General features: G+C 43.0%; 1 protein-coding gene across 3 annotated transcripts in view; it reads left to right on the top strand.

Annotated features, from left to right (window-relative positions):
* ACTN2 (actinin alpha 2) overlaps positions 1 to 18,665 on the top strand; it is an 88,039-nt gene that overhangs the window by 29,820 nt on the left and 39,554 nt on the right. For all 3 annotated transcript variants that reach the window (XM_024198469.3, XM_024198470.3, XM_024198471.3), the window contains exons 2-6: positions 3,931 to 4,045; positions 6,162 to 6,281; positions 12,729 to 12,815; positions 13,260 to 13,347; positions 14,612 to 14,690. In XM_024198469.3, coding sequence (XP_024054237.1) covers positions 3,931 to 4,045; positions 6,162 to 6,281; positions 12,729 to 12,815; positions 13,260 to 13,347; positions 14,612 to 14,690 — 489 coding nt within the window. The remainder of the gene's footprint in view (positions 1 to 3,930; positions 4,046 to 6,161; positions 6,282 to 12,728; positions 12,816 to 13,259; positions 13,348 to 14,611; positions 14,691 to 18,665) is intronic.

Here is an 18,665-nt window from a genome sequence, read left to right as displayed (position 1 = left end):
TCCCAACAGGTCAGCACTGAAAATAATTTGCTTTTCCTAGTTCATCCTAATTTCAATCCCAAAGGATTTAAGATCGGAAGGATATAGTGTTCTATGCTGGTTGTGTTTTGATCTCCAGGAGCTTGCTTTGAATTGCTGCGTAACAACGTTGTTAGAATTACTAGTCCGAGCCAGAGCAATGCCAATTTATGCTCTCAACAAATGGGATCAAAATGAGAGAGCGAAAAAATGAGGATTAAACAAAATGTGGACTGTGGAAGGCATTGCAAGGTTAATGTGTAGTGAGTTTTGTTCAGCAACTTCTTATCTGTGGCATTAGTGAAATCAGTAATAGACTCTCCTTCGAAATTAAATGATGTCCATATAGCCGTGTTTAGTTCTAGGGAAACAAGCCAGTTTTTTGAGGCCATTGGATTATAAAGTCACATGCAGATAGTCTGCTGGAATGTACATTAGCTGTGCTTTCAATGAGGCACAAGACAACTGAAATACAGATAACAGCATTTCATGAACAAACATAACAAAGGAATCGCAGTGGGAAAAAATGTTCCTGTGAGAAGCTGTAGTTGTCTGGTATAAGTGGGTTTAATACCATAAAAAGGAATAGTGCTTCAACAGAACTTCATTTAGCCCATTGTATAGGTTTTGTGGGTAGTAATCCAATAGTTTTTTTAAGTTTACCATTTTTGAGAGACTACAGGTGTGAGTCCATGTCTTATGTTGGTAATTTTCAGTTTGTGGATCTGTTTTGATTTAATGTTCAGACACACAAAAATGTAATAAAAAGGAAAGCAAAAATCAGCCCAGAAAAGGCTTTGTGGGACAATCTATAAAAGTGAAGATGAACGGATCCCTTGTCAGTCTGCTCATTTAAAACAGTTTGATTGGGCCAAAGTAGCATCTTTGATTTCTGTATAGAGTAGCAACATCAGCTGCTCAGTATCTTCAAAATCTTTATAAAATGAACAATAACATGAGAAAAAAGAGAAGGTAGGTAGAGCAAAAGACATGAGCGGAAATAAAAAGGTAGTGTTATCTAGTGGTTAGATTACGGGGGCTGAGTTCTAGAACATCCAGCTTCTATGTCTAGCTTTGCCACTGAGTTACTGTGAGCAAGTCATATAACAGTTTATCCATCTGTAAACTTAGTATAATAAGTATCCATCTCTAAGGGATGTTGTTTGAATTAGTTAATGTTTTCAAACCTCTTTGGGATCCTCTGATGGAACTTTATTTTAGAATATTCTGTTCAGGTTCTTATACTGTGCTGATCATTGGGGCATTTAAACACTGTGTAAGTACAAAGTAGAGAGGCCAACAGAAGAATTAGAGGTGGGCGATATTTTAATTTGCTTGGATAATGATCACAAGTATCCGATTAATCTTTGCTCAGCAGCAAAAAAGTCCTGACCTCCACTTTCAGAAATTGGAATCAGAAGTTAATTATTTATTCTGGAGATCCAATTTGGGTTTCATGGCCTGTAGTTACTGGTATCATTGTTAATTTCATTATGGAGTTAGTGGCAATGGTGAGAGATGAATTCATTGACGTGCGTAGTAAGAGATCAACATAACCCTCAATAAAAGGAGCGGGGGCACTGTGTCTGAATCTGATAGGACAGGCTTTGAGAGCCCTTGTTTGTGTAGTGTGCAAGTACACTGCTCCCAGTGCAGAGCTCTGCCTGAAAGCCATAATATAGCTCTTAAGGCTTGTTAACACTATAGCATTTGGGTGTTGCAGCACCTACCAGGCCTGTAAAACACCTTGTGTCTGTTTCATATGCTGGATAATAACACCCAAGATTCCAGGCTTGTAAAATTCAACTGGCTCTTTATTAGGAGAACTATGTAGAGAGATGCTACAGCTAACATTCTAGCCATATGCACACAGACTGACGTCCTGGTGCTTTCTCCAGACTCTTCTCTTCTGCAACCTGGGCTCCTTCCTCCAAGTCCATACAGGTTGCTACAATACACACACACACACACACACCTTTTTTCCAACAATGCACAGGCATGCACACTACAGTCCTGACTGCTGTCTGATAGCAGCTCTTCAAATGCCATAGATTTGGGGAGATTTTACACAGAAAGCAAGGGATGACATGGCTGTCTGATTTATATGACTTTCTCCTCTTGTAATAAGGCAGGAAAGGATGTTATTGTAGGGGGAGGTCTCAGTATTGCTACCCTTACTTCTGCACTGCTGCCTTCAGAGCTGGATGGCCAGAGAGTGGCGACTGCTGACCAAGGGCCCAGCTCTGAAGGGAGCAGCGCAGAAGTAAGGGTGGCAATACCATACCATGCCATCCTTACTTCTGTGTTGCTGTTGGCGACGGTGCTGCCTTCAGAGCTCGGTGCCTGGCCAGAGGCCACCGCTCTCCAGCCACCCAGCTCTGAAGGAAGCACCACCACCAGCAGCAGTGCAGAAGTAAGGGTGGCAGTTCCGCAACCCCCCTACAATAACCTTGCAACCCCCCCCTCCCCACACACACACACAACTCCTTTTTGAGTCAGGACCCCTATAGTTACAACACCATGAAATTTCAAATTTAAATAGCTGAAATCATGAAATTTACAATTTTTAAAATCCTCTGACTAGTGAAATTGACCAAAATGGACTGTGAATTTAGTAGGGCCCTACTTGTTTCCCCCAGTGAAGCCACCAGTTTGTCTCTACCCACTTGTCAGCTCTCCCCCTGTCCTGCCACAAGTACCTCAAAGTCTTTTCTTTTCAGCAACTGCCACGATTTCCCACCCTCTGCCAAGTGCTCCCTCCTTTCATGTCCTCTCCGACTGGAGCAGGAAGGAGGAGCTGAGGGAAGGGAGGGTGCTTGCTGAAATCAGGGCCGGCTCTAACTTTTTTGCTGCCCCAAGCAAAAAACAAAAAACCAAAAAAAACCCGCCCCGCCGTAACACCCTCCCCCTGCCCAGCGCTGCCCCGCCAAACCAAAAACAACCTCCCTCCAGCGCCACCCCGCCAAACCAAAAACAACCCCCCCGACCGCCGCCCCGCCAAACCAAAACCAGAAACAACCCCACCCGAGCGCCGCCCCGCTGAACCAAAAACAACAACAACAAAAACCCCGAGTGCCGCCCCGCCAAAACAAAAAAACCCCCAAAACCCCGAGCGCCACCCCGCCGAAACAAAACAAACAAACAAAAAAACCCGAGCGCCGCCTCACCACCCCAAGTTTGGCCACCCCTTACAAGGTGCCGCCCCAAGCACGTGCTTGGTCGGCTGGTGCCTGGAGCCGGCCCTGGCTGAAATGTTGGAAAAGAAAGGAACATTGTTTCAGCCACTGACCCAACTCCCCCTGGTAGTGGTTGAAGGACTGAAATCCCTGCTGAGACCATGCTGAGGGTAGGCTCAACAGCCTGCCTCAAAACTGGGGGTTAGTAAGGTCTGGTCTAGGCTGGCGCTGCCTTAGCAATGAGAACTGGGCAAAATAATCAGGCTCAGTGGTTTTACAGAGTGAGAGAAAAAGAAAGGTACTCTTGTTGTATGTTGTCTTTCATGATAAATTTAACCATGAAAACTTCCATCTCTGCACTTGCCTGTTTCACAAGATTGTTGTCACAGTCTGGAAGTTAATACAAGGAGGAAGCCAAATTTTAAAAAAATAAATCCATGAAGAATCAGGCCATATTGAAATACAGAAGTCGTGCAGATTCTGTAATGGCTGTTCATGGCTCATTGTAAAGCTTCCAAGAGATTGGGCTGTATTTCTTTTTCAAAAAGTCTGTGTTTAAAAAAGGCACTTTGTTTCTTATCAATATTACTAGTAAGCCCCAGGATTATCAATATTGCTAGAAGCCCCAGGCCGTCTTGACAGTCTCATCTGCAGTGTTTGCTCACTCAGATGGTTCAGCAATTGCTTTGAAAGATGCCATGGTGACAAGTATTTTGTTTTTCTTCTGCTGTTACAGACCTTTACAGCTTGGTGCAATTCCCACCTCAGGAAAGCAGGCACACAGATTGAGAACATTGAAGAGGACTTCAGGAATGGCCTTAAACTGATGCTCCTCTTGGAAGTCATTTCAGGTTTGTTAGAAAGAAAATGTCTAATGCATTTAGTAAACACTGCCCCTGACTCTAGAACCTCGTAGAGATTTTGTAGTGCAAAACTATAGCAGAAGTTAATCCTTGACCTTCAGGAGGGTTAGGAGCAATCTTGTTTTCCAGTTGCATGGGACAGCAAAGCTCTAGTCTGACAAGTGATCTGTTCACTGTCCATTGGAGGAGCTGCTGACCTGTATTTAAGAATCCTGAGCAAGTTGATGGGCCACTGCATCTGACCTGAGGCTGAAAATAAAAAGTGGTTTCTCACCTCAGTTTCTTTGTAAATATTCTTGAACAGTAAAGGAAATGGATGATTTGTCCACCAGGCACTTACTGCTTTGCTAAATTCCTTTTCTGCCTCCATTCCTCCAGTTCTGAATCCTACTGCACACAATTGGGAATTGTGCGCACATTTTTGTCTCCCTCCTGCATATTCCTATTGGAAATTGTGCACCTGCCTAATTCCTACAGAAACAAAACCAGAAAATGAATAAATAAAAACCTTTGAAATAACCACATCTTCTTGTTGGACAACAAGTTCTGAGATCCTGGTTATCCTTGGACTGGCCAATTAAAAAAAAAGTTTTTTTCTTAGCCTGCCTCAGGGTGAGGTGTCATCAGTAGGAAAAAATAAGTGAATACTCTCTTAAAAGAATGAAGACTGTTAAAGATCAAAAAACTGAGCACAATGCATGAGTGAGCTTAAAGAGTTACAGATGAATACATTTTAAAACAAAGGAGCTGAAAACTGGCTCTGCTTTTCCTTACCTGCAAAGTCTGGTGTTCAAGGTTCTGTGCTTCTGAGCTGATGATGTTCCAAAGCCATACTATGACTGCAGCTGTCTGAACCATTTGGCTTTGGGTGATATCACAAACTGCTGTTGGAGGGACATGGAAGGACCAGTCCTCAGGCCCTGAAATTAAGAGTCTTTTAGTTTACCTTTCCTCTCCATGTGTAGGTCACAAATTTATTTTATTCAGTTTTTAACCCCTTAGTATGAGAACTCCAAGTTTTTTTTTCTTTTTTTTTTAATTATTGGGCAAGCTTTTCAAAAGTTGGTGCCTAAAATCAGGCTCCAAAATCCATATTTAGAGACCTTAAATAATTAGTGGCCTGATCTCCAAAACTTCTGAGCACCGAACAGTTCCTATTGACTTATTTATGCAAACCAGCTAAATCATCCATTTCCTCTGCCATTTAAAGGTGGGGAGCAGTCACCAACAGACTGTGTGATTAGCCGAGGATGCCCCTGAGAAGAGGGGATGGTTAGGAGGGGCATATTGGATGATAAAGGGAAAGGATCAAGGGAAGGAGCATTTCTAAGTCATGTTTTTGTGTGGAAGGCTTTGAATTTGTGCATGGGGGATTTATTCACATATAGTTACTCTCTTGACCATTTGAGAAGACATAGTCATGCAGCCTTTGGTACCAGACAGTTGCAACATGGCTCTGAAATTAGCCAGTCTGCCAGTGATGGATGAGGTTGGGATGAGTCCAGAGGTGGCAGGGATGCCCACAAGGTCCTGATATCTGGGATTTGGCCCCATTTAACCACACCGATCCTCAGATTCTGCATTTTTCCCAGGATACTCCTCTTCCCTCTTGTGCATCTCTGCCAATCCTGCTGTCTGATAGCAGCTGTTCAAATGCCATGGATTTGGGGAGATTTTACACAGAAAGCAAGGGATGACATGGCTGTCTGATTTATATGACTTTCTCCTCTTGTAATCAGGCAGGAAAGGATGATGAGCTATGAAGAAGGACCTGTTCACTTCCTTTTTACTTCCTTTCAACTATAAAGCAGACACTAGTAGCACAATAAAATATGAAAAGTGTATCCATTTATATACCTCTTACGTTTGGGCAAACATAACATTTTATTCAGGTTTCACTGCTGTACCAGAAGATCAAGGTAAGTCACTTCTTTGATTTTCGTGGGTTTGTTCAAAGGCACTTGGCATTCTTTCAGAAAAATACCTCCAGAATAACTGTTAGGTTTTAGAAAATGTACCACATAAATTCTGCGTTTTCTAGTCACTTCTATGTCTGTTGCCAAGTGCCTGTAAGTATAATTGCATTCGATTTGTTGTACTACAGGGGAAAGACTACCAAAACCAGACAGAGGAAAAATGCGCTTCCATAAAATTGCTAATGTCAACAAAGCCCTGGATTATATCGCCAGCAAAGGAGTGAAACTTGTGTCAATTGGTGCAGAAGGTATGTGGAAACACTTGACAATAGGCCTTGGTCTCTAGGCATACATATCCCAAAGAAGCTAAACAGCAGAGCTCAGGGGCCAAATTGTCCTGGCGCCTCCTTGGCCATGGAAAGCCAAGGCCCCCGATGCATCTTGATGGTTTCTCTGCAGAGGTGGGAAGACAAGAATTGGAAAGGTTTTGGGTGTGGGGAGATGTGGGTTGTGGAACGGCCAGGGCCGGCTCCAGGCACCAGGCACCCAAGCTGGTGCTTGGGGCGGCACCTGGAGGGGGGTGGCGCGGCGCTCCGGCCGCCGGGGAGAGCGGGGCCACAGCCGGGCTCGCCGCCCTCGCCTCGGCGCTCTGGCCGCCCTCCCCCCCCCCTCGCCCTCCCCCCGGCCGCCGGGGGGAGAGCTGAGCCCCAGCCGGGGCTCGCCGCCCTCTCGCCGCCCTGCCCCCTGCGCTCTGGCCGCCGGGGGGAGAGCCGAGCCCCCGCCGGGGCTCGCCGCCCTGCCCCCGGCGCTCCTCCCAGGGCTCCGGCCGCCCTCCCCTCCGGCGCCCTCCCCCCGGCCGCCGGGGGGAGAGCGGAGCCCCCGCCGGGGCTCGCCACCCTCGCCCCGGGGCTCCGGCCGCCCTCCCCCCCCGGCGCCCTCCCCCCGGCCGCCGGGGGGGGCCGGAGGCTTTTTTGCCTGGGGCGGCAAAAAAGCCAGAGCCGGCCCTGGGAACGGCTTGATGACTCTAGAATTTGCTTCTCTCCATGGTTAAGTTTAATGGTCTATAATTTCTTAGTGTCTGCCCATTCCTTTTCCTAAAGATTAGGACAACATTTGGTTCTTTCAGTGCCTTCTTTTATTCCAACATGCTATTAAAAACCAGTAACTTTAGAAATCAGATAGGAGTCTAGAATGTACCTCAGAAAGCCTTGGATCTTTGTTTATCTCTTTAGTGAGTATAATATATAGCAGACTTCTTTTGATGTAATTGCTTGGGGGTTGAGACCTATTCCCATATTGTTACCATGATGACTGTACACAGTTACTACATTTTTAAGACCAAGGTTCAACATTCTAGATGCAGTTAAAAGAGTGGACAATGGAAAAAGTGGCGGCTGGAGCTGGTTGGATACTGAACCCAAGAATGAAGTGGAACTGGATGTAGCATAGTGACATGATTATTTTGTTGTTCTGCTCCAAATAATCACTGTAATTACATTAAAATGCACGACTGGCTGGTTGGATTTCGAGAAACATAATCTGACTGCTGAAATAAGCAGGATCTCACAGCAGGTGGGATTTGCCAAATGCAGCTTCCCATTGACTCCAATTCAGCATCTAGACAGTACAGTGATTTGTGCTGTCTAAATTAGATCGATACATGGTTCCCACCCTTGATCTAGTTGCTCCACCCCCATGTTTTTATCCTTACTCCAGCCTCCAACCCTTCTCCTCAGGGGGCTTAGTGTGGGGGGGAGGGTAACTGGATTAGAGAGAGGAAGGATATTTAGGTAGGAGTGAGTGGGGGAACAACCTTCATGGCTTCAGAGGCAATAGCGCCAATTAGGTGAGGTTCGGGGGGTGGGGCGAATATTTTCCCTAAGGTTTTTGCACTTGCTCAAAGTTCCATAGGCCATATAGCTGGTGGGGGGTGAGCTATGGCCTGACCACTTTTAAGCCACGGTCCTATACTAAATCAGTACGGCTGCTGCTGGAGCATCATTCAGATTTGGCCAAGCTGCCCCTCCATTCAGATGGAGGAGCAGCTGGGCCAAATGGTGTTGCAACTGGGCGTATAGGGTAACTGTTCCTGTACGACAGAGCACAGGAGAGTCCATCAAGAACTTGACTCCTGGTGGCACTGGCTCATACACTATGTGGGTCAGAGACAAGGACACCTGGGGTCCCTGTGATGGGGGGAGGGGAGATAAACAGGGACTGGAAACGGGTCCCTGCCAGTGTGTGTGTGTGTGTGTGTGGGAGGGACATGGAATTCCTCCCCCACCAAAGAAATATCTGAATTGGGGCCATAGTTCAGAGGTATAGTTAAGGTTTGGATTGGTGTTCATTTAATCTGTTATAAACAGGTGTCATTTGCCAAATTCAGATCCAGATTTAGGTTCAGATTTCCAGCAGCATCAGAGAACGGATGTGTCAAAGCTGAGTTTTTGGTGGACTCTACTCTGACTTAGATTAGACTGAACTGCATGGGTGCTTAGATGTGTGTGTAGCTGGCTTGTGCTTTTAAAATATTGATTTTAATTGGTCATCTTTGGGTATTTGTGGTTTGGCAGTCTCTCCCCAAATCAAAGCTAATATCAAAGTGCTGCTTTAATTAATGTTTTGCTGTTCTTCAGCTACTGAATAGAACAAGGAGAGCAAGGTGGACAAACTATGCAGCAGAAATGGGGGGGGGGGGGAAGTGACACCGCCCCCCCAGTAATACTCTAGAATTGTGCTATTCTGAGAGCAATATTGTATTCTATGGACAGCAGAGGGCATCAAAGAGACAATTTACATGTGGAAATAGAAATCAAGCGTAAGGCAGACTGTTTGCAGACCTGGTACAGAAATACTGAACAAACAGACCAAAGTTAGAATTAAAATGGATCAAACAAATGGTCTGGCGAGTAATGCATTTCACTGTCACATGGGAATCTTAAATTCACTGGCTGAGATGAAGATTACTCTACCTGATAATATTTTATACATATGGACCAAGATTTTCTAGGTGCTTATTGTTAGGCTCCTAAATCCATAATTAGGGACTTAAAGAAGCTCCCAGGGATCTCTCATTGATTTGTGGGAGCTGCTGGGTGCACAACACTTCTGAAAATCAGGTCACTTATTTAGATCTCTAAGTATGGACTTAAAGCAAGGCTCCTAAGTACCCATTCTTTAGGATATTGACCCCTGTATATACTATTTTCCACATGAAGATCTCAAACATACATGAATGAATGAATGAATTTATCCTTACAATACCCCTGTGAGGTAAATTATCAGCCCTGTTTTACTGACGGGAAAATTGAAGCACAGAAAGGTTAATTGGGCCTTAATGTAAATGAGAAGCAGGTCCGGGCCGAGGAGTCTGTAGATCTAGGTTATGTTCCCAGCTTTGTTGCAGACTTCTTGTGTAACATTGGGCAAGTCGCTTAACTTTTGTGCTTCAGATTCCTCGTCTGTAAAATGGGAGATAATAGTTGCAAAGCTTGATTCATTATTGTTTGGAAAGCTTTTTAGATTCTTGGGTGGAAGGTACAAAAGAAAAGCCAAGTATTATCATTATTATTTATTATAATAATATAATAATAATATTTATTTTGACACAAAGAGGAACATATAAATTAAAACAGGTCAAATAGTAGTGCTTCAGCTATGGCTACTGGTGGCTGTAAGTCACCTAATCTTGCATAAACATTTTTGGGATGCCTTTTAATTTCCAAACTGTGAAGTCACTGTCTCTACATCTGTTGAGGATCATGTTTAATTTTCTGACACTCTGAGCAATGAAGAGTCTGTAGTGATCCTAGTGCCACCAACTGTGATTTAAACCAGAGGCCCAGAATAAAGATTAAACCACTAGTCCTGTGGAGCTCTAGTGCAAAGTTCTATTTAATGTATTTATGAGTTGTCTCTATTCAGTAAATCTGTGGTGTTCATAGCCCAGGAAATGGCCAATCACTGTTTTTGTTTGTTTTGTTTTTGGGTTGGTGTGACCGGGGTCTTTGTGGGGAGCCAGCTATGGTCACTCAATTAGGGTGAACTGAAAAGAATGGGCAGCCATTTATCCCTTCTCCATCTTCTTCTCCCCAGAATAATTATGGATGTAGTTTAGCTTATGTTGGGTTTTGAGATGAATTGAAAGGTAGGGGCTGCAGTTCTCCCAAAGTACCCAGGCAATGAAAACACAAATATGAGAGTTATTCTGGGGATAATGTCCCTGATGGCCTATAGAGGAGGGAGAAAGGAATGAATCAAAGTATGCTTTAATCACTTTCAGCAGTTTAGCAGCTTTGTTCTCCTTGCTTTTTGGTATTTTTTCAATGTATGTCAGATATGTTTTGGCTGTTTCATACAATGTTTTAGCTAAGCAGACTGAGGAGCTGAAGCATCTACTTTATTGCTGGCAAATAACTTGAAAGTTCTGTCAAGAGCCCTTGGAACAGCGGGATTGTAGACGCCAGTCAGAATAGCAAGATTTGTATATTTGCAGTGTAGCTGTTATGAAATAATCACACAGGCCCGGATCCACAAAATTGTTTAGACTCCTGACTTCCATTGGTTTCAATTGGTTTAGGAGCCTAAATACGTTTGCAGATCTGGAACGCAGTGATTATGCAAATACACTAATTGGCTGACAATCTGCATGCCCCATGAGTATTGCAATCCAGATATTGTACAGTTTGAGAAATGACTGTATAGTGATTAGTACATCAGACATCCACAACCAATCAAAGTGCAAGGAAATGCGTATGTGAGGAAAAAACAATTGAGATATGCACCAGTTACTATTAAATCTCCTCTGATTGATAAAGAAAGTTCAGTTTTGGTATAATTCCTGGTAAACTTCAGGAGGGCCGTGATCCTCCAGGGCCTACATGGAGTCCTGAGAAGAGAGATGTAAATCTTGGAAAAATTAGGTGGAACCCCCTCAGAGTGAAGAGGAAAAATGAGAAACCAGTTATCTTCTTAACTCTGATTATTGCACTATAAAAATAAACGTTACAATGCAGGAGCACCGGAACAGAGAGATCCAGGGGTCCCTGGCCGCCCCACTTTTAAAAGTGGGAGGGCTGTGCTCTTTCACTTTTTACTGGCTGTAAGGGTGAGCGATGCAGGGGAGGGGTTGGAGAGGAGTGAGCGGAGGGCAGGGCCTCCAGGAGAAGGGGCGGCATGAGACTGGGGCCTCGGTTTGGGTGCCAGTGGTCCCCCCACTATTAGGGACCTTCTGCTTCTCCTGTTACAATGTCACTATGCTGGGGTTTACCTTGGAAGTTACTTCCACAAACCGCATGGAAAGAGGGAGAAAATCCTCTGATTGGGTTGCAAATTTTGTTGTGGGTCAGCTGAAATAGTATTGGTGTCTTGAATCACGTTCAAACATCAGGGATAAAAAATGCCATTGAAATTACTCATGTAATGTGTGTATTGCCAGTATATATTTAGAAGAATGTGACTTAAACTATAGCTGAATGTTAATCTTTAGTAACAAATCAGTGTACATACACAAGGTGCTTTTTAAAAAATTCCTTATAATTTGGCCAAACCAAATTGAATTTTCATCAGACAACCAAAAGGTGCACATGTAACCTATGGCCAAGTTTTCAAGTACTCAGCAACAAGCAGCTTTCATTGTTCTCAATGGGCGCTGCTGCCTGTTGATCACTTTTGAAAATCTGATCCTACCTAAGGACAATGGGTAAAATTTTCAAACCTGTCTAAAGCTTAGGAGCCGAAGTCCCATTTTCTGAAGTCTTATTGAAAAATCAATGGAACTTAGGCTCCAAAGTGCCAAAATCACTTTTGAAAATGGAACTTTGGCTCCTAAGTCATTTAGGCACTTAAAAAAATTTACCCCCATCTCTAGGTCAGATTTGAAGTTTGTACCCCACTAATGCATGAGAGCTGTTAAAAAATGCAAAAAATTGTTCACTTGCTTTGTACTTGAAAACAGCAAGACTGATTTTGCTCAAACTTTAGTGCTTGTCTACCTGGATAGCTATTCTGGAATAGTTATTCCTGATTAACTCCATGTGTGGATGCTCTTATTCTGGAGTAAGAGTGCAGAATAAGGCCTTGTCTACACTACTGCGGTAAGTCGACCCAAGTTACACTTGAATAACGTAACTGGAGTCGATGTAGCTTAGGTCAATTTACTGCAGTGTCTACACTGTGTTGCGTCGATGGAAGACATTCTCCCGTTGACTTACCTTACTCTTCTCTTTCCGGTGGAGTACTGGAGTCGACCAGAGAGTGCTCTGCCATCAATTTAGTGGGTCTTCACTAGACCCGCTAAATCGACACCCTTGCAGCAGAGCCGATCTACCGGTAAGAATAGACACTGGCCTAAGAGTGTGAACACATGGAGTTAATCAGGAACAGTTAATCCTTTTTAAATTCACACACTAATTTATTCCAGATTCATTTTTAAGTGTAGACAAGCCTGTAGAGAAATATTTTCTGTTTAGTCTCTACCTAAGGGAAAAAAAGTCAGTCTGAATGGTGAAAGTTTGAGAAAATCAGAATCAATTGAACAAAGCCCTTCAGTATAGAAGTGGCGACCTTAGCTATAAGTAATTTTCAAGCCTACTTAGCCTAAGCAGAACCATGAGTTTGTTGAAAAAACAACTAGAAGAAATTCTGTGTAGGTTAAGAATTACAAAACTTGCAGTATAACATATGTGCAGGATGAAAGTAAGAAGACGCATTGCAAACTGTACTTTGTAAATTCTGGTTTCCTTTTTTTATCTTAGAAATTGTTGATGGCAATGTGAAAATGACCCTGGGTATGATATGGACCATCATTCTTCGCTTTGCTATTCAGGACATTTCAGTAGAAGGTAAGAATATACCCCTGGACATCCTAAAATAGTTAGGGCAAAGCACGTCAACCTGAGTTGACATTAAAATTAAGTAAAAAATCTATTTTAGTCAGATTGCTGGATCGCTGTGTAGTGGTGCAACATCCGATTTACAAGACTGTTTGTCTGCCTGAGCTTGCTGATCTGCCAGCTTCCATATGCAACCCAGGTCTGGTCTACACTAGAGAGTTAGGTCGAATTCTGCTGCCTCCACACATCAAGCCATAGCTTAATCTTTGCCTCTTCACTGTACACTTTTGCCAGCTCTCTGAACTTCCTGCCTTCTGGAGCAAGCATCTAGTATCTGTCCACTTCTCCACCTCTTTGCAAATCTGACCTGAGTATCTATGTTTTTTTCCTTTCCTAAGTTGTCTACCTGAGCTCCTTTTCATTCTGTCTTTTTCTCTCTGGTGTCCTTTACAGAGACTTCCGCCAAAGAAGGTCTGCTGCTGTGGTGTCAAAGGAAAACTGCTCCTTACAGAAATGTGAACATTCAGAACTTCCATCTTAGGTAAGATCACCTTATTTCAAGGGATAAAGTATAAGTGTTTGGTATCAGATTCTGCTCCCAGTTGTGCAGATGTAACTAAGAGCATAATTTGGCCCTTAATGTTTAAACTGGTGTATACTGGCTCATTCAATGTATGGAGAAAAAAGTTTTTATCGACAGAACCCTGACGTAAGTTCAAGTTTATATTCAAAGTATAGATTATGCTATCTTCAGTTCTTGTTTTACAGAGTAGGTTCCAGACTGTTTTATTATTGCATGTATCTTTGGTTAGGGAACAGGTTTTCTTAAAATAATTGATGCTTATTTTGATTGAAGTTTACCTTTTGGATGACAGAAGTTTTTATGTGTAACACATTTATTGAAGCTTTATCTAGGAATTGTCTTTGCTTGTACATTTTGAAGTCAGGTTAATAGAACCTCTAAAAGCTTTTAGTATTACAAAAGTCTTGTACAGTATAAGGCTCCAGTCCTACAAATTGCTGTACACAAGTTGATCCCTGTGCCCATGCAGAGTCCAGTTGGTCCACCAGAATGGAGTATCTTGCAGGATCAGGGCCTATGTCTGTAAATTAGTTTTGACATGATCCCTAAACAGATTTAAGTGATGGCTCCATTATTGTCTCTGGGATCATTGTTACAAGGTCTGATCCGGAGAAATACTGAGCATCTGAAACTTCCACTGAAGACAGAGGGAAGTGCAGGTGCTCAGCAACGTTCAGAATGAGACCCATGAGATAGAGAAAGTGTTTAAATAAATTAAGCTTTTTTTCTGTTGCTACTGTATGTTCCATTGAGAAAAGCCCAGTTGTGGTGTTATCATTGCATGATATAAGTGACATTGAAAAAGACTCTTGGACAAGCAGGTTCTGTTAGCCGAGTCTTCACGGGTTCATTCATCTCTTGATATGCATGTGACCATAAATAGATTGGAGGGTTATGCACATGCATTGAAAGCAGAACCTATATCCTCTTTTGTCCTGGAGCATCACAGAAGCTAACCAGTTTCTACTCAGGTCGCATTTTACATAACATACACTGTGTAAAGACGACTGTAGGGCAATCAGGAATATATGGGTTATAGAAGAGTGAGTATACAGACTACTAACAGAACCACACAGTGAGGGTGGACCCATGAGATTTAATTATCTGGATGCAACATGGGCCTTCATGCATGTAGCAAAACATTAAGCGAGGGTCAAACTGTCCAATGTAATGATTGTATTAACTTATTTTTCCATTTTATTTTCTATTGTTTGTTGTAAAGCTGGAAAGACGGCCTAGCACTCTGTGCACTTATCCACAGACACCGACCTGATCTTATTGACTACTCCAAGCTAAATAAGGTCATCAGTCTGGGTGACACAGCATGCTGATCTGCAGTGATCTGGTTCACTTCCTATTTGCTTAGCATGTTTCCTTAAGGATGAGCTGAGAAGTGCATACTAACTTTGGTCTGGTCTACGCTGCGGGGGGGGAAGGGTCGATCTAAGTTACGCAACTTCAAGTCGACGTACTTAGATCTACTCACCGCAGTGTCACTGCGGTGAGTCGACTGCTGACACTCCCCCATCGACTCCGCCTGCGCCTCTCGCTCCAGTGGAGTACCGGAGTCGACGGGAGAGCGCTCGGCGGTCGATTTATCGTGTCTAGATTAGATGTGATAAATCGACCCCCGCTGAATCGATCGCTGCCTGTCGATCCAGCAGGTAATGTAGACAAGCCCTCTGACTGACTTTCCAGGCTCCTGACAAAACTGATTCTGAGGAAGAAGGACACTCCCTCCTCTACCTCCTCCCTTCCACCTCCCCCTACCCCACTTCAGCAGCTAACGTTACATATACTTGGCCTGATTCTCCACTGCTTTGCATCTTGGGAACTCATTTATACAGTGCAAAGTGGGTGTAAAATTCTAATAAAACAGAATTCCCCTATCATGCTGGTGGTAATGTTTTACACCCACTTTGCATTGGTGTAAAGGTAAGCACAAAGCAATATAGTAGAGGTTCTCAACCTTTTTTTTTCTGAGCCACCCCTTGCCCTGAAACCTGCTCGTGGCCCTGCAGTGGGCCCCGGACCCCTGGTTGAGAATTACTGCAATAGAGAATCATGCCCATAGTAATGACTAAAGATACAATTCTGCAGCGCAAATTCTGCCCTTGGATATGGGTAATAAATTACTTATAGCAGGAAAGAACAAGACTTACAAATTAAAATTCACAAAGAAAATATTAATTTCTTGTTACTTTGTTTTTAACAGAATTCCACCAATGTCCCCTATAAGCATAAACATCATAGTGCCCTAACGTCACTAGGTTACAGAAAAAGGGGAGTACTGGCTAGTTATTCTCACAATGGGTCTGATCATAGCAGAACAGAGGGAGCAAATGGGGCCTGATTGTGTTGCTGTTGAAATTGGTGGCTTTACTAGTTTAGAAAGTCTTCAAAAGAAAATAAATTAAAAATCTCATCTATCGGGGTCATGAATAACTATGTTAGGGGGTGTGAGGATGAGGGGCAATCACGTGCCTCAGATTTGCCAGATTGTAACAGATGAACAATGCTAGAAAAGAAAGAGGAATACAGTAGTTTCATCCCAGTTTGTGGGGATTTACCGTTAATTTCCTGTGCTCTAAAATGAGAATACAACTAGAAGTCTCCTTCAGCGCCAGCCAGGGAGAAGACTTCATCGGCATGTGTGCAGTGCTCCAAAAGATCCATGACACGTTTGCGGCTGGCCCAGATCAGCTGGTTTGGACTGCAGGGCTAAAAATTGCAGTGTTAGCCCCGCAACCTGAGCCCTGACAGCCCAAGTCAATTTATCCAGGCTCTGAGACTTGGAGGAGTGGGTTTTTTATTGCAGTGTAAACATACCCCATCATTGTCTTAACTTGCTAGATGCTACCAAACACTTCTCATTTGGGAAAGAGACTGTTAAATCATAGATTGGATTCTTCGTTCCCTGCTCCCCATAGTAAATAGATTCTACAAAGGAATTGACTGTTATGGGAAAGCTTTGAAGAAAAAAAGAACTAAAATGAAATGATTTATAAAGCTAGTTCTTTTTTATAAGTATTAAAAAGTTATGCTGGGGCCTACGAGGCGCATAATAATAAATAGTCAATCGATTTATAATGCTAACTTTAACTCCTACAGTATTAATCTGAACACTAAGACATTTGGAAAGTATTAATTTTGAGCTCAGTCCTACTCTTCTTACTTAGGTGAGTACAAGGAGCAGGATTTGGTATTTCATCTTATTTATGGTTAATGATTTTGACAGCTGTTTGCCCCCCTATTTGTTCTTTACAGTGCTCCTAGAACAATTCTACCCCAATTACAAATCTAAACCAAAATGTCAAAATTGCCAACCAGCAATTTTTTTTTATGCACAAACATACCCACTATGTAAACAGACAGCCTGTTTGTGCATTAAAAAGTACTTATGCATAACAGATGCTAACTTTCTGGAAGGCCTGCTGAAACTTTGACCCACAGTGTACAAAACTTCCATAGTAAAACCATCTTATTTATGTATGTGTGGTGGGAAGATAGAACAGAACTCAAACAAATGTGCCTTGATGAGACTGCCATGGCAATAACGTGCAGAAAGATCCTAACATTGGGCTTGTTTCCTGTCCTGGCTGTGTTTGACTGGCTACTTGTTTTCGGTGTATTAACAACTGTCTTGGTGTTTTTTCTTTTCGCATATCTGTTTCTCCTGCATGCCTTCTTTTCTTTTCTCATCTATGCATCTTGTGTGGACTTCTTGTAGCTGGAAGGATGGCCTGGCTCTCAGTGCCCTTATCCATAGACACAGGCCTGATCTTCTTGACTATGACAAGTTAGATGAGGTATTTCTATAGCCGCAACAGAGGTTTTTAACTACTGTGGCTTGTAGCTTTATTTTACGGTATGGGTGATGGATGTCTCCCAGCATCTCAGGATTCACTATAATTTTAAACAGATCTTCTCCCAAATCTTCAGAGCTTTGATCAATCATTGATTTAACAACGAACATACCAATGGGGGGTGTCTATCACTCATCTATAAGAAAAGTATCTCAAATTAGTCAATAGGTTTCACTTAGATTTAGTCTGGTTTTTATATGTATTTCGTATCTGTAACATAGTTTTTGTACATGCCATTAACCCATGTTGTATATACATGGTGTTGCATGTACATAAATATATATCCACAAATGAAGTTCCATAGACTTTAAATATTGGCCACATTTTAAGTTCCTTTTAATTGAAATGATGCAGTTGATATAACCTACTAAATGAAATACACTTGATAGTAAATTTAGAAAATGCAGCTATTGTGTATAATAATATACAAATGAGCCAAAATCTTTTGGCTAGGCAAAAGCAAACTGTGCTTCATAACATATTGTTTTTAAAATTGACTGATTAGTATGATATATATTTGCTAGAAAGAGGTACCATTGGGAACACTACTTATGTTTTGGAAACACATGCATAATATGCAGAAAATTAAATACTTCATATTCAGAAGAGGTGTGAAGTACAGACTTCTATGAAACTTGGAATAATCACTGTCAGTTAAATCTCACTATTTTCACTGATTTAACAAAAAAAATCAAGCCCACTTGAGACATCAAGACCCCTCTCTAGGATAGCAGTTCTATCCCACCGTGAGACCTGGATACTGCCTGCAAGGAACAGATCTATCTACTGGGAGAACCTGTGTCTCTTCTAAAGACAAGGTCTTCCACCAGTAATGGCATTTTCAGAAGCCAAGACCTCTCACAAAGAGTGTTTTCACCCTAATGTGAAACACTGAGGGTATGTCTACACTTCAAAGTAAAACCTGCAGCACCAAGGCCTGGTCTACATTCGGGGGGGGGAGGGGGGAGCGGGAATTGATCTAAGCTACGCAACTTCAACTACGTGAATAATGTCGCTGAAGTCGATGTACTTAGACCTACTCACCGTGGTGTCTTCACTGTGGTGAGTCGACTGCTGCCGCTCCCCTGTCGACTCTGCCTGTGCCTCTCATGGCAGTGGAGTACAGGAGTCGACGGGAGAGCTCTCGGGGATCAATTTATCGCGTCTAGACTAGATGCGATAAATCGATCCCCGCTGGATCGATCGCTGCCCACCGATCCGATGGGTAGTGTAGACATACCCTGAGTCACAGAGGCTGGGTCAATTGACTTGGTCTCACAGGGCTTAGGCAGCAGGGCTAAAAATAGGAATTCCTGCTTGGGCTGGAACCAGGGCTCTGAAACCTGGTGAGGGGGAGGGTCTCAGAGCCCATGCTCCAGCCCACGTGGGAACATCTAGACTGCTTTTTTA

This window comes from Terrapene carolina, unplaced genomic scaffold (genome assembly GCF_002925995.2).
Source record: "Terrapene carolina triunguis isolate 2854851 unplaced genomic scaffold, T_m_triunguis-2.0 Scaffold85, whole genome shotgun sequence".
In the NCBI taxonomy this organism is placed as follows: domain Eukaryota; kingdom Metazoa; phylum Chordata; order Testudines; family Emydidae; genus Terrapene; species Terrapene triunguis.
The sequence above is the reverse complement of the archived record's forward strand: the minus strand, read 5'-3'. Positions and strand labels throughout refer to the sequence as shown.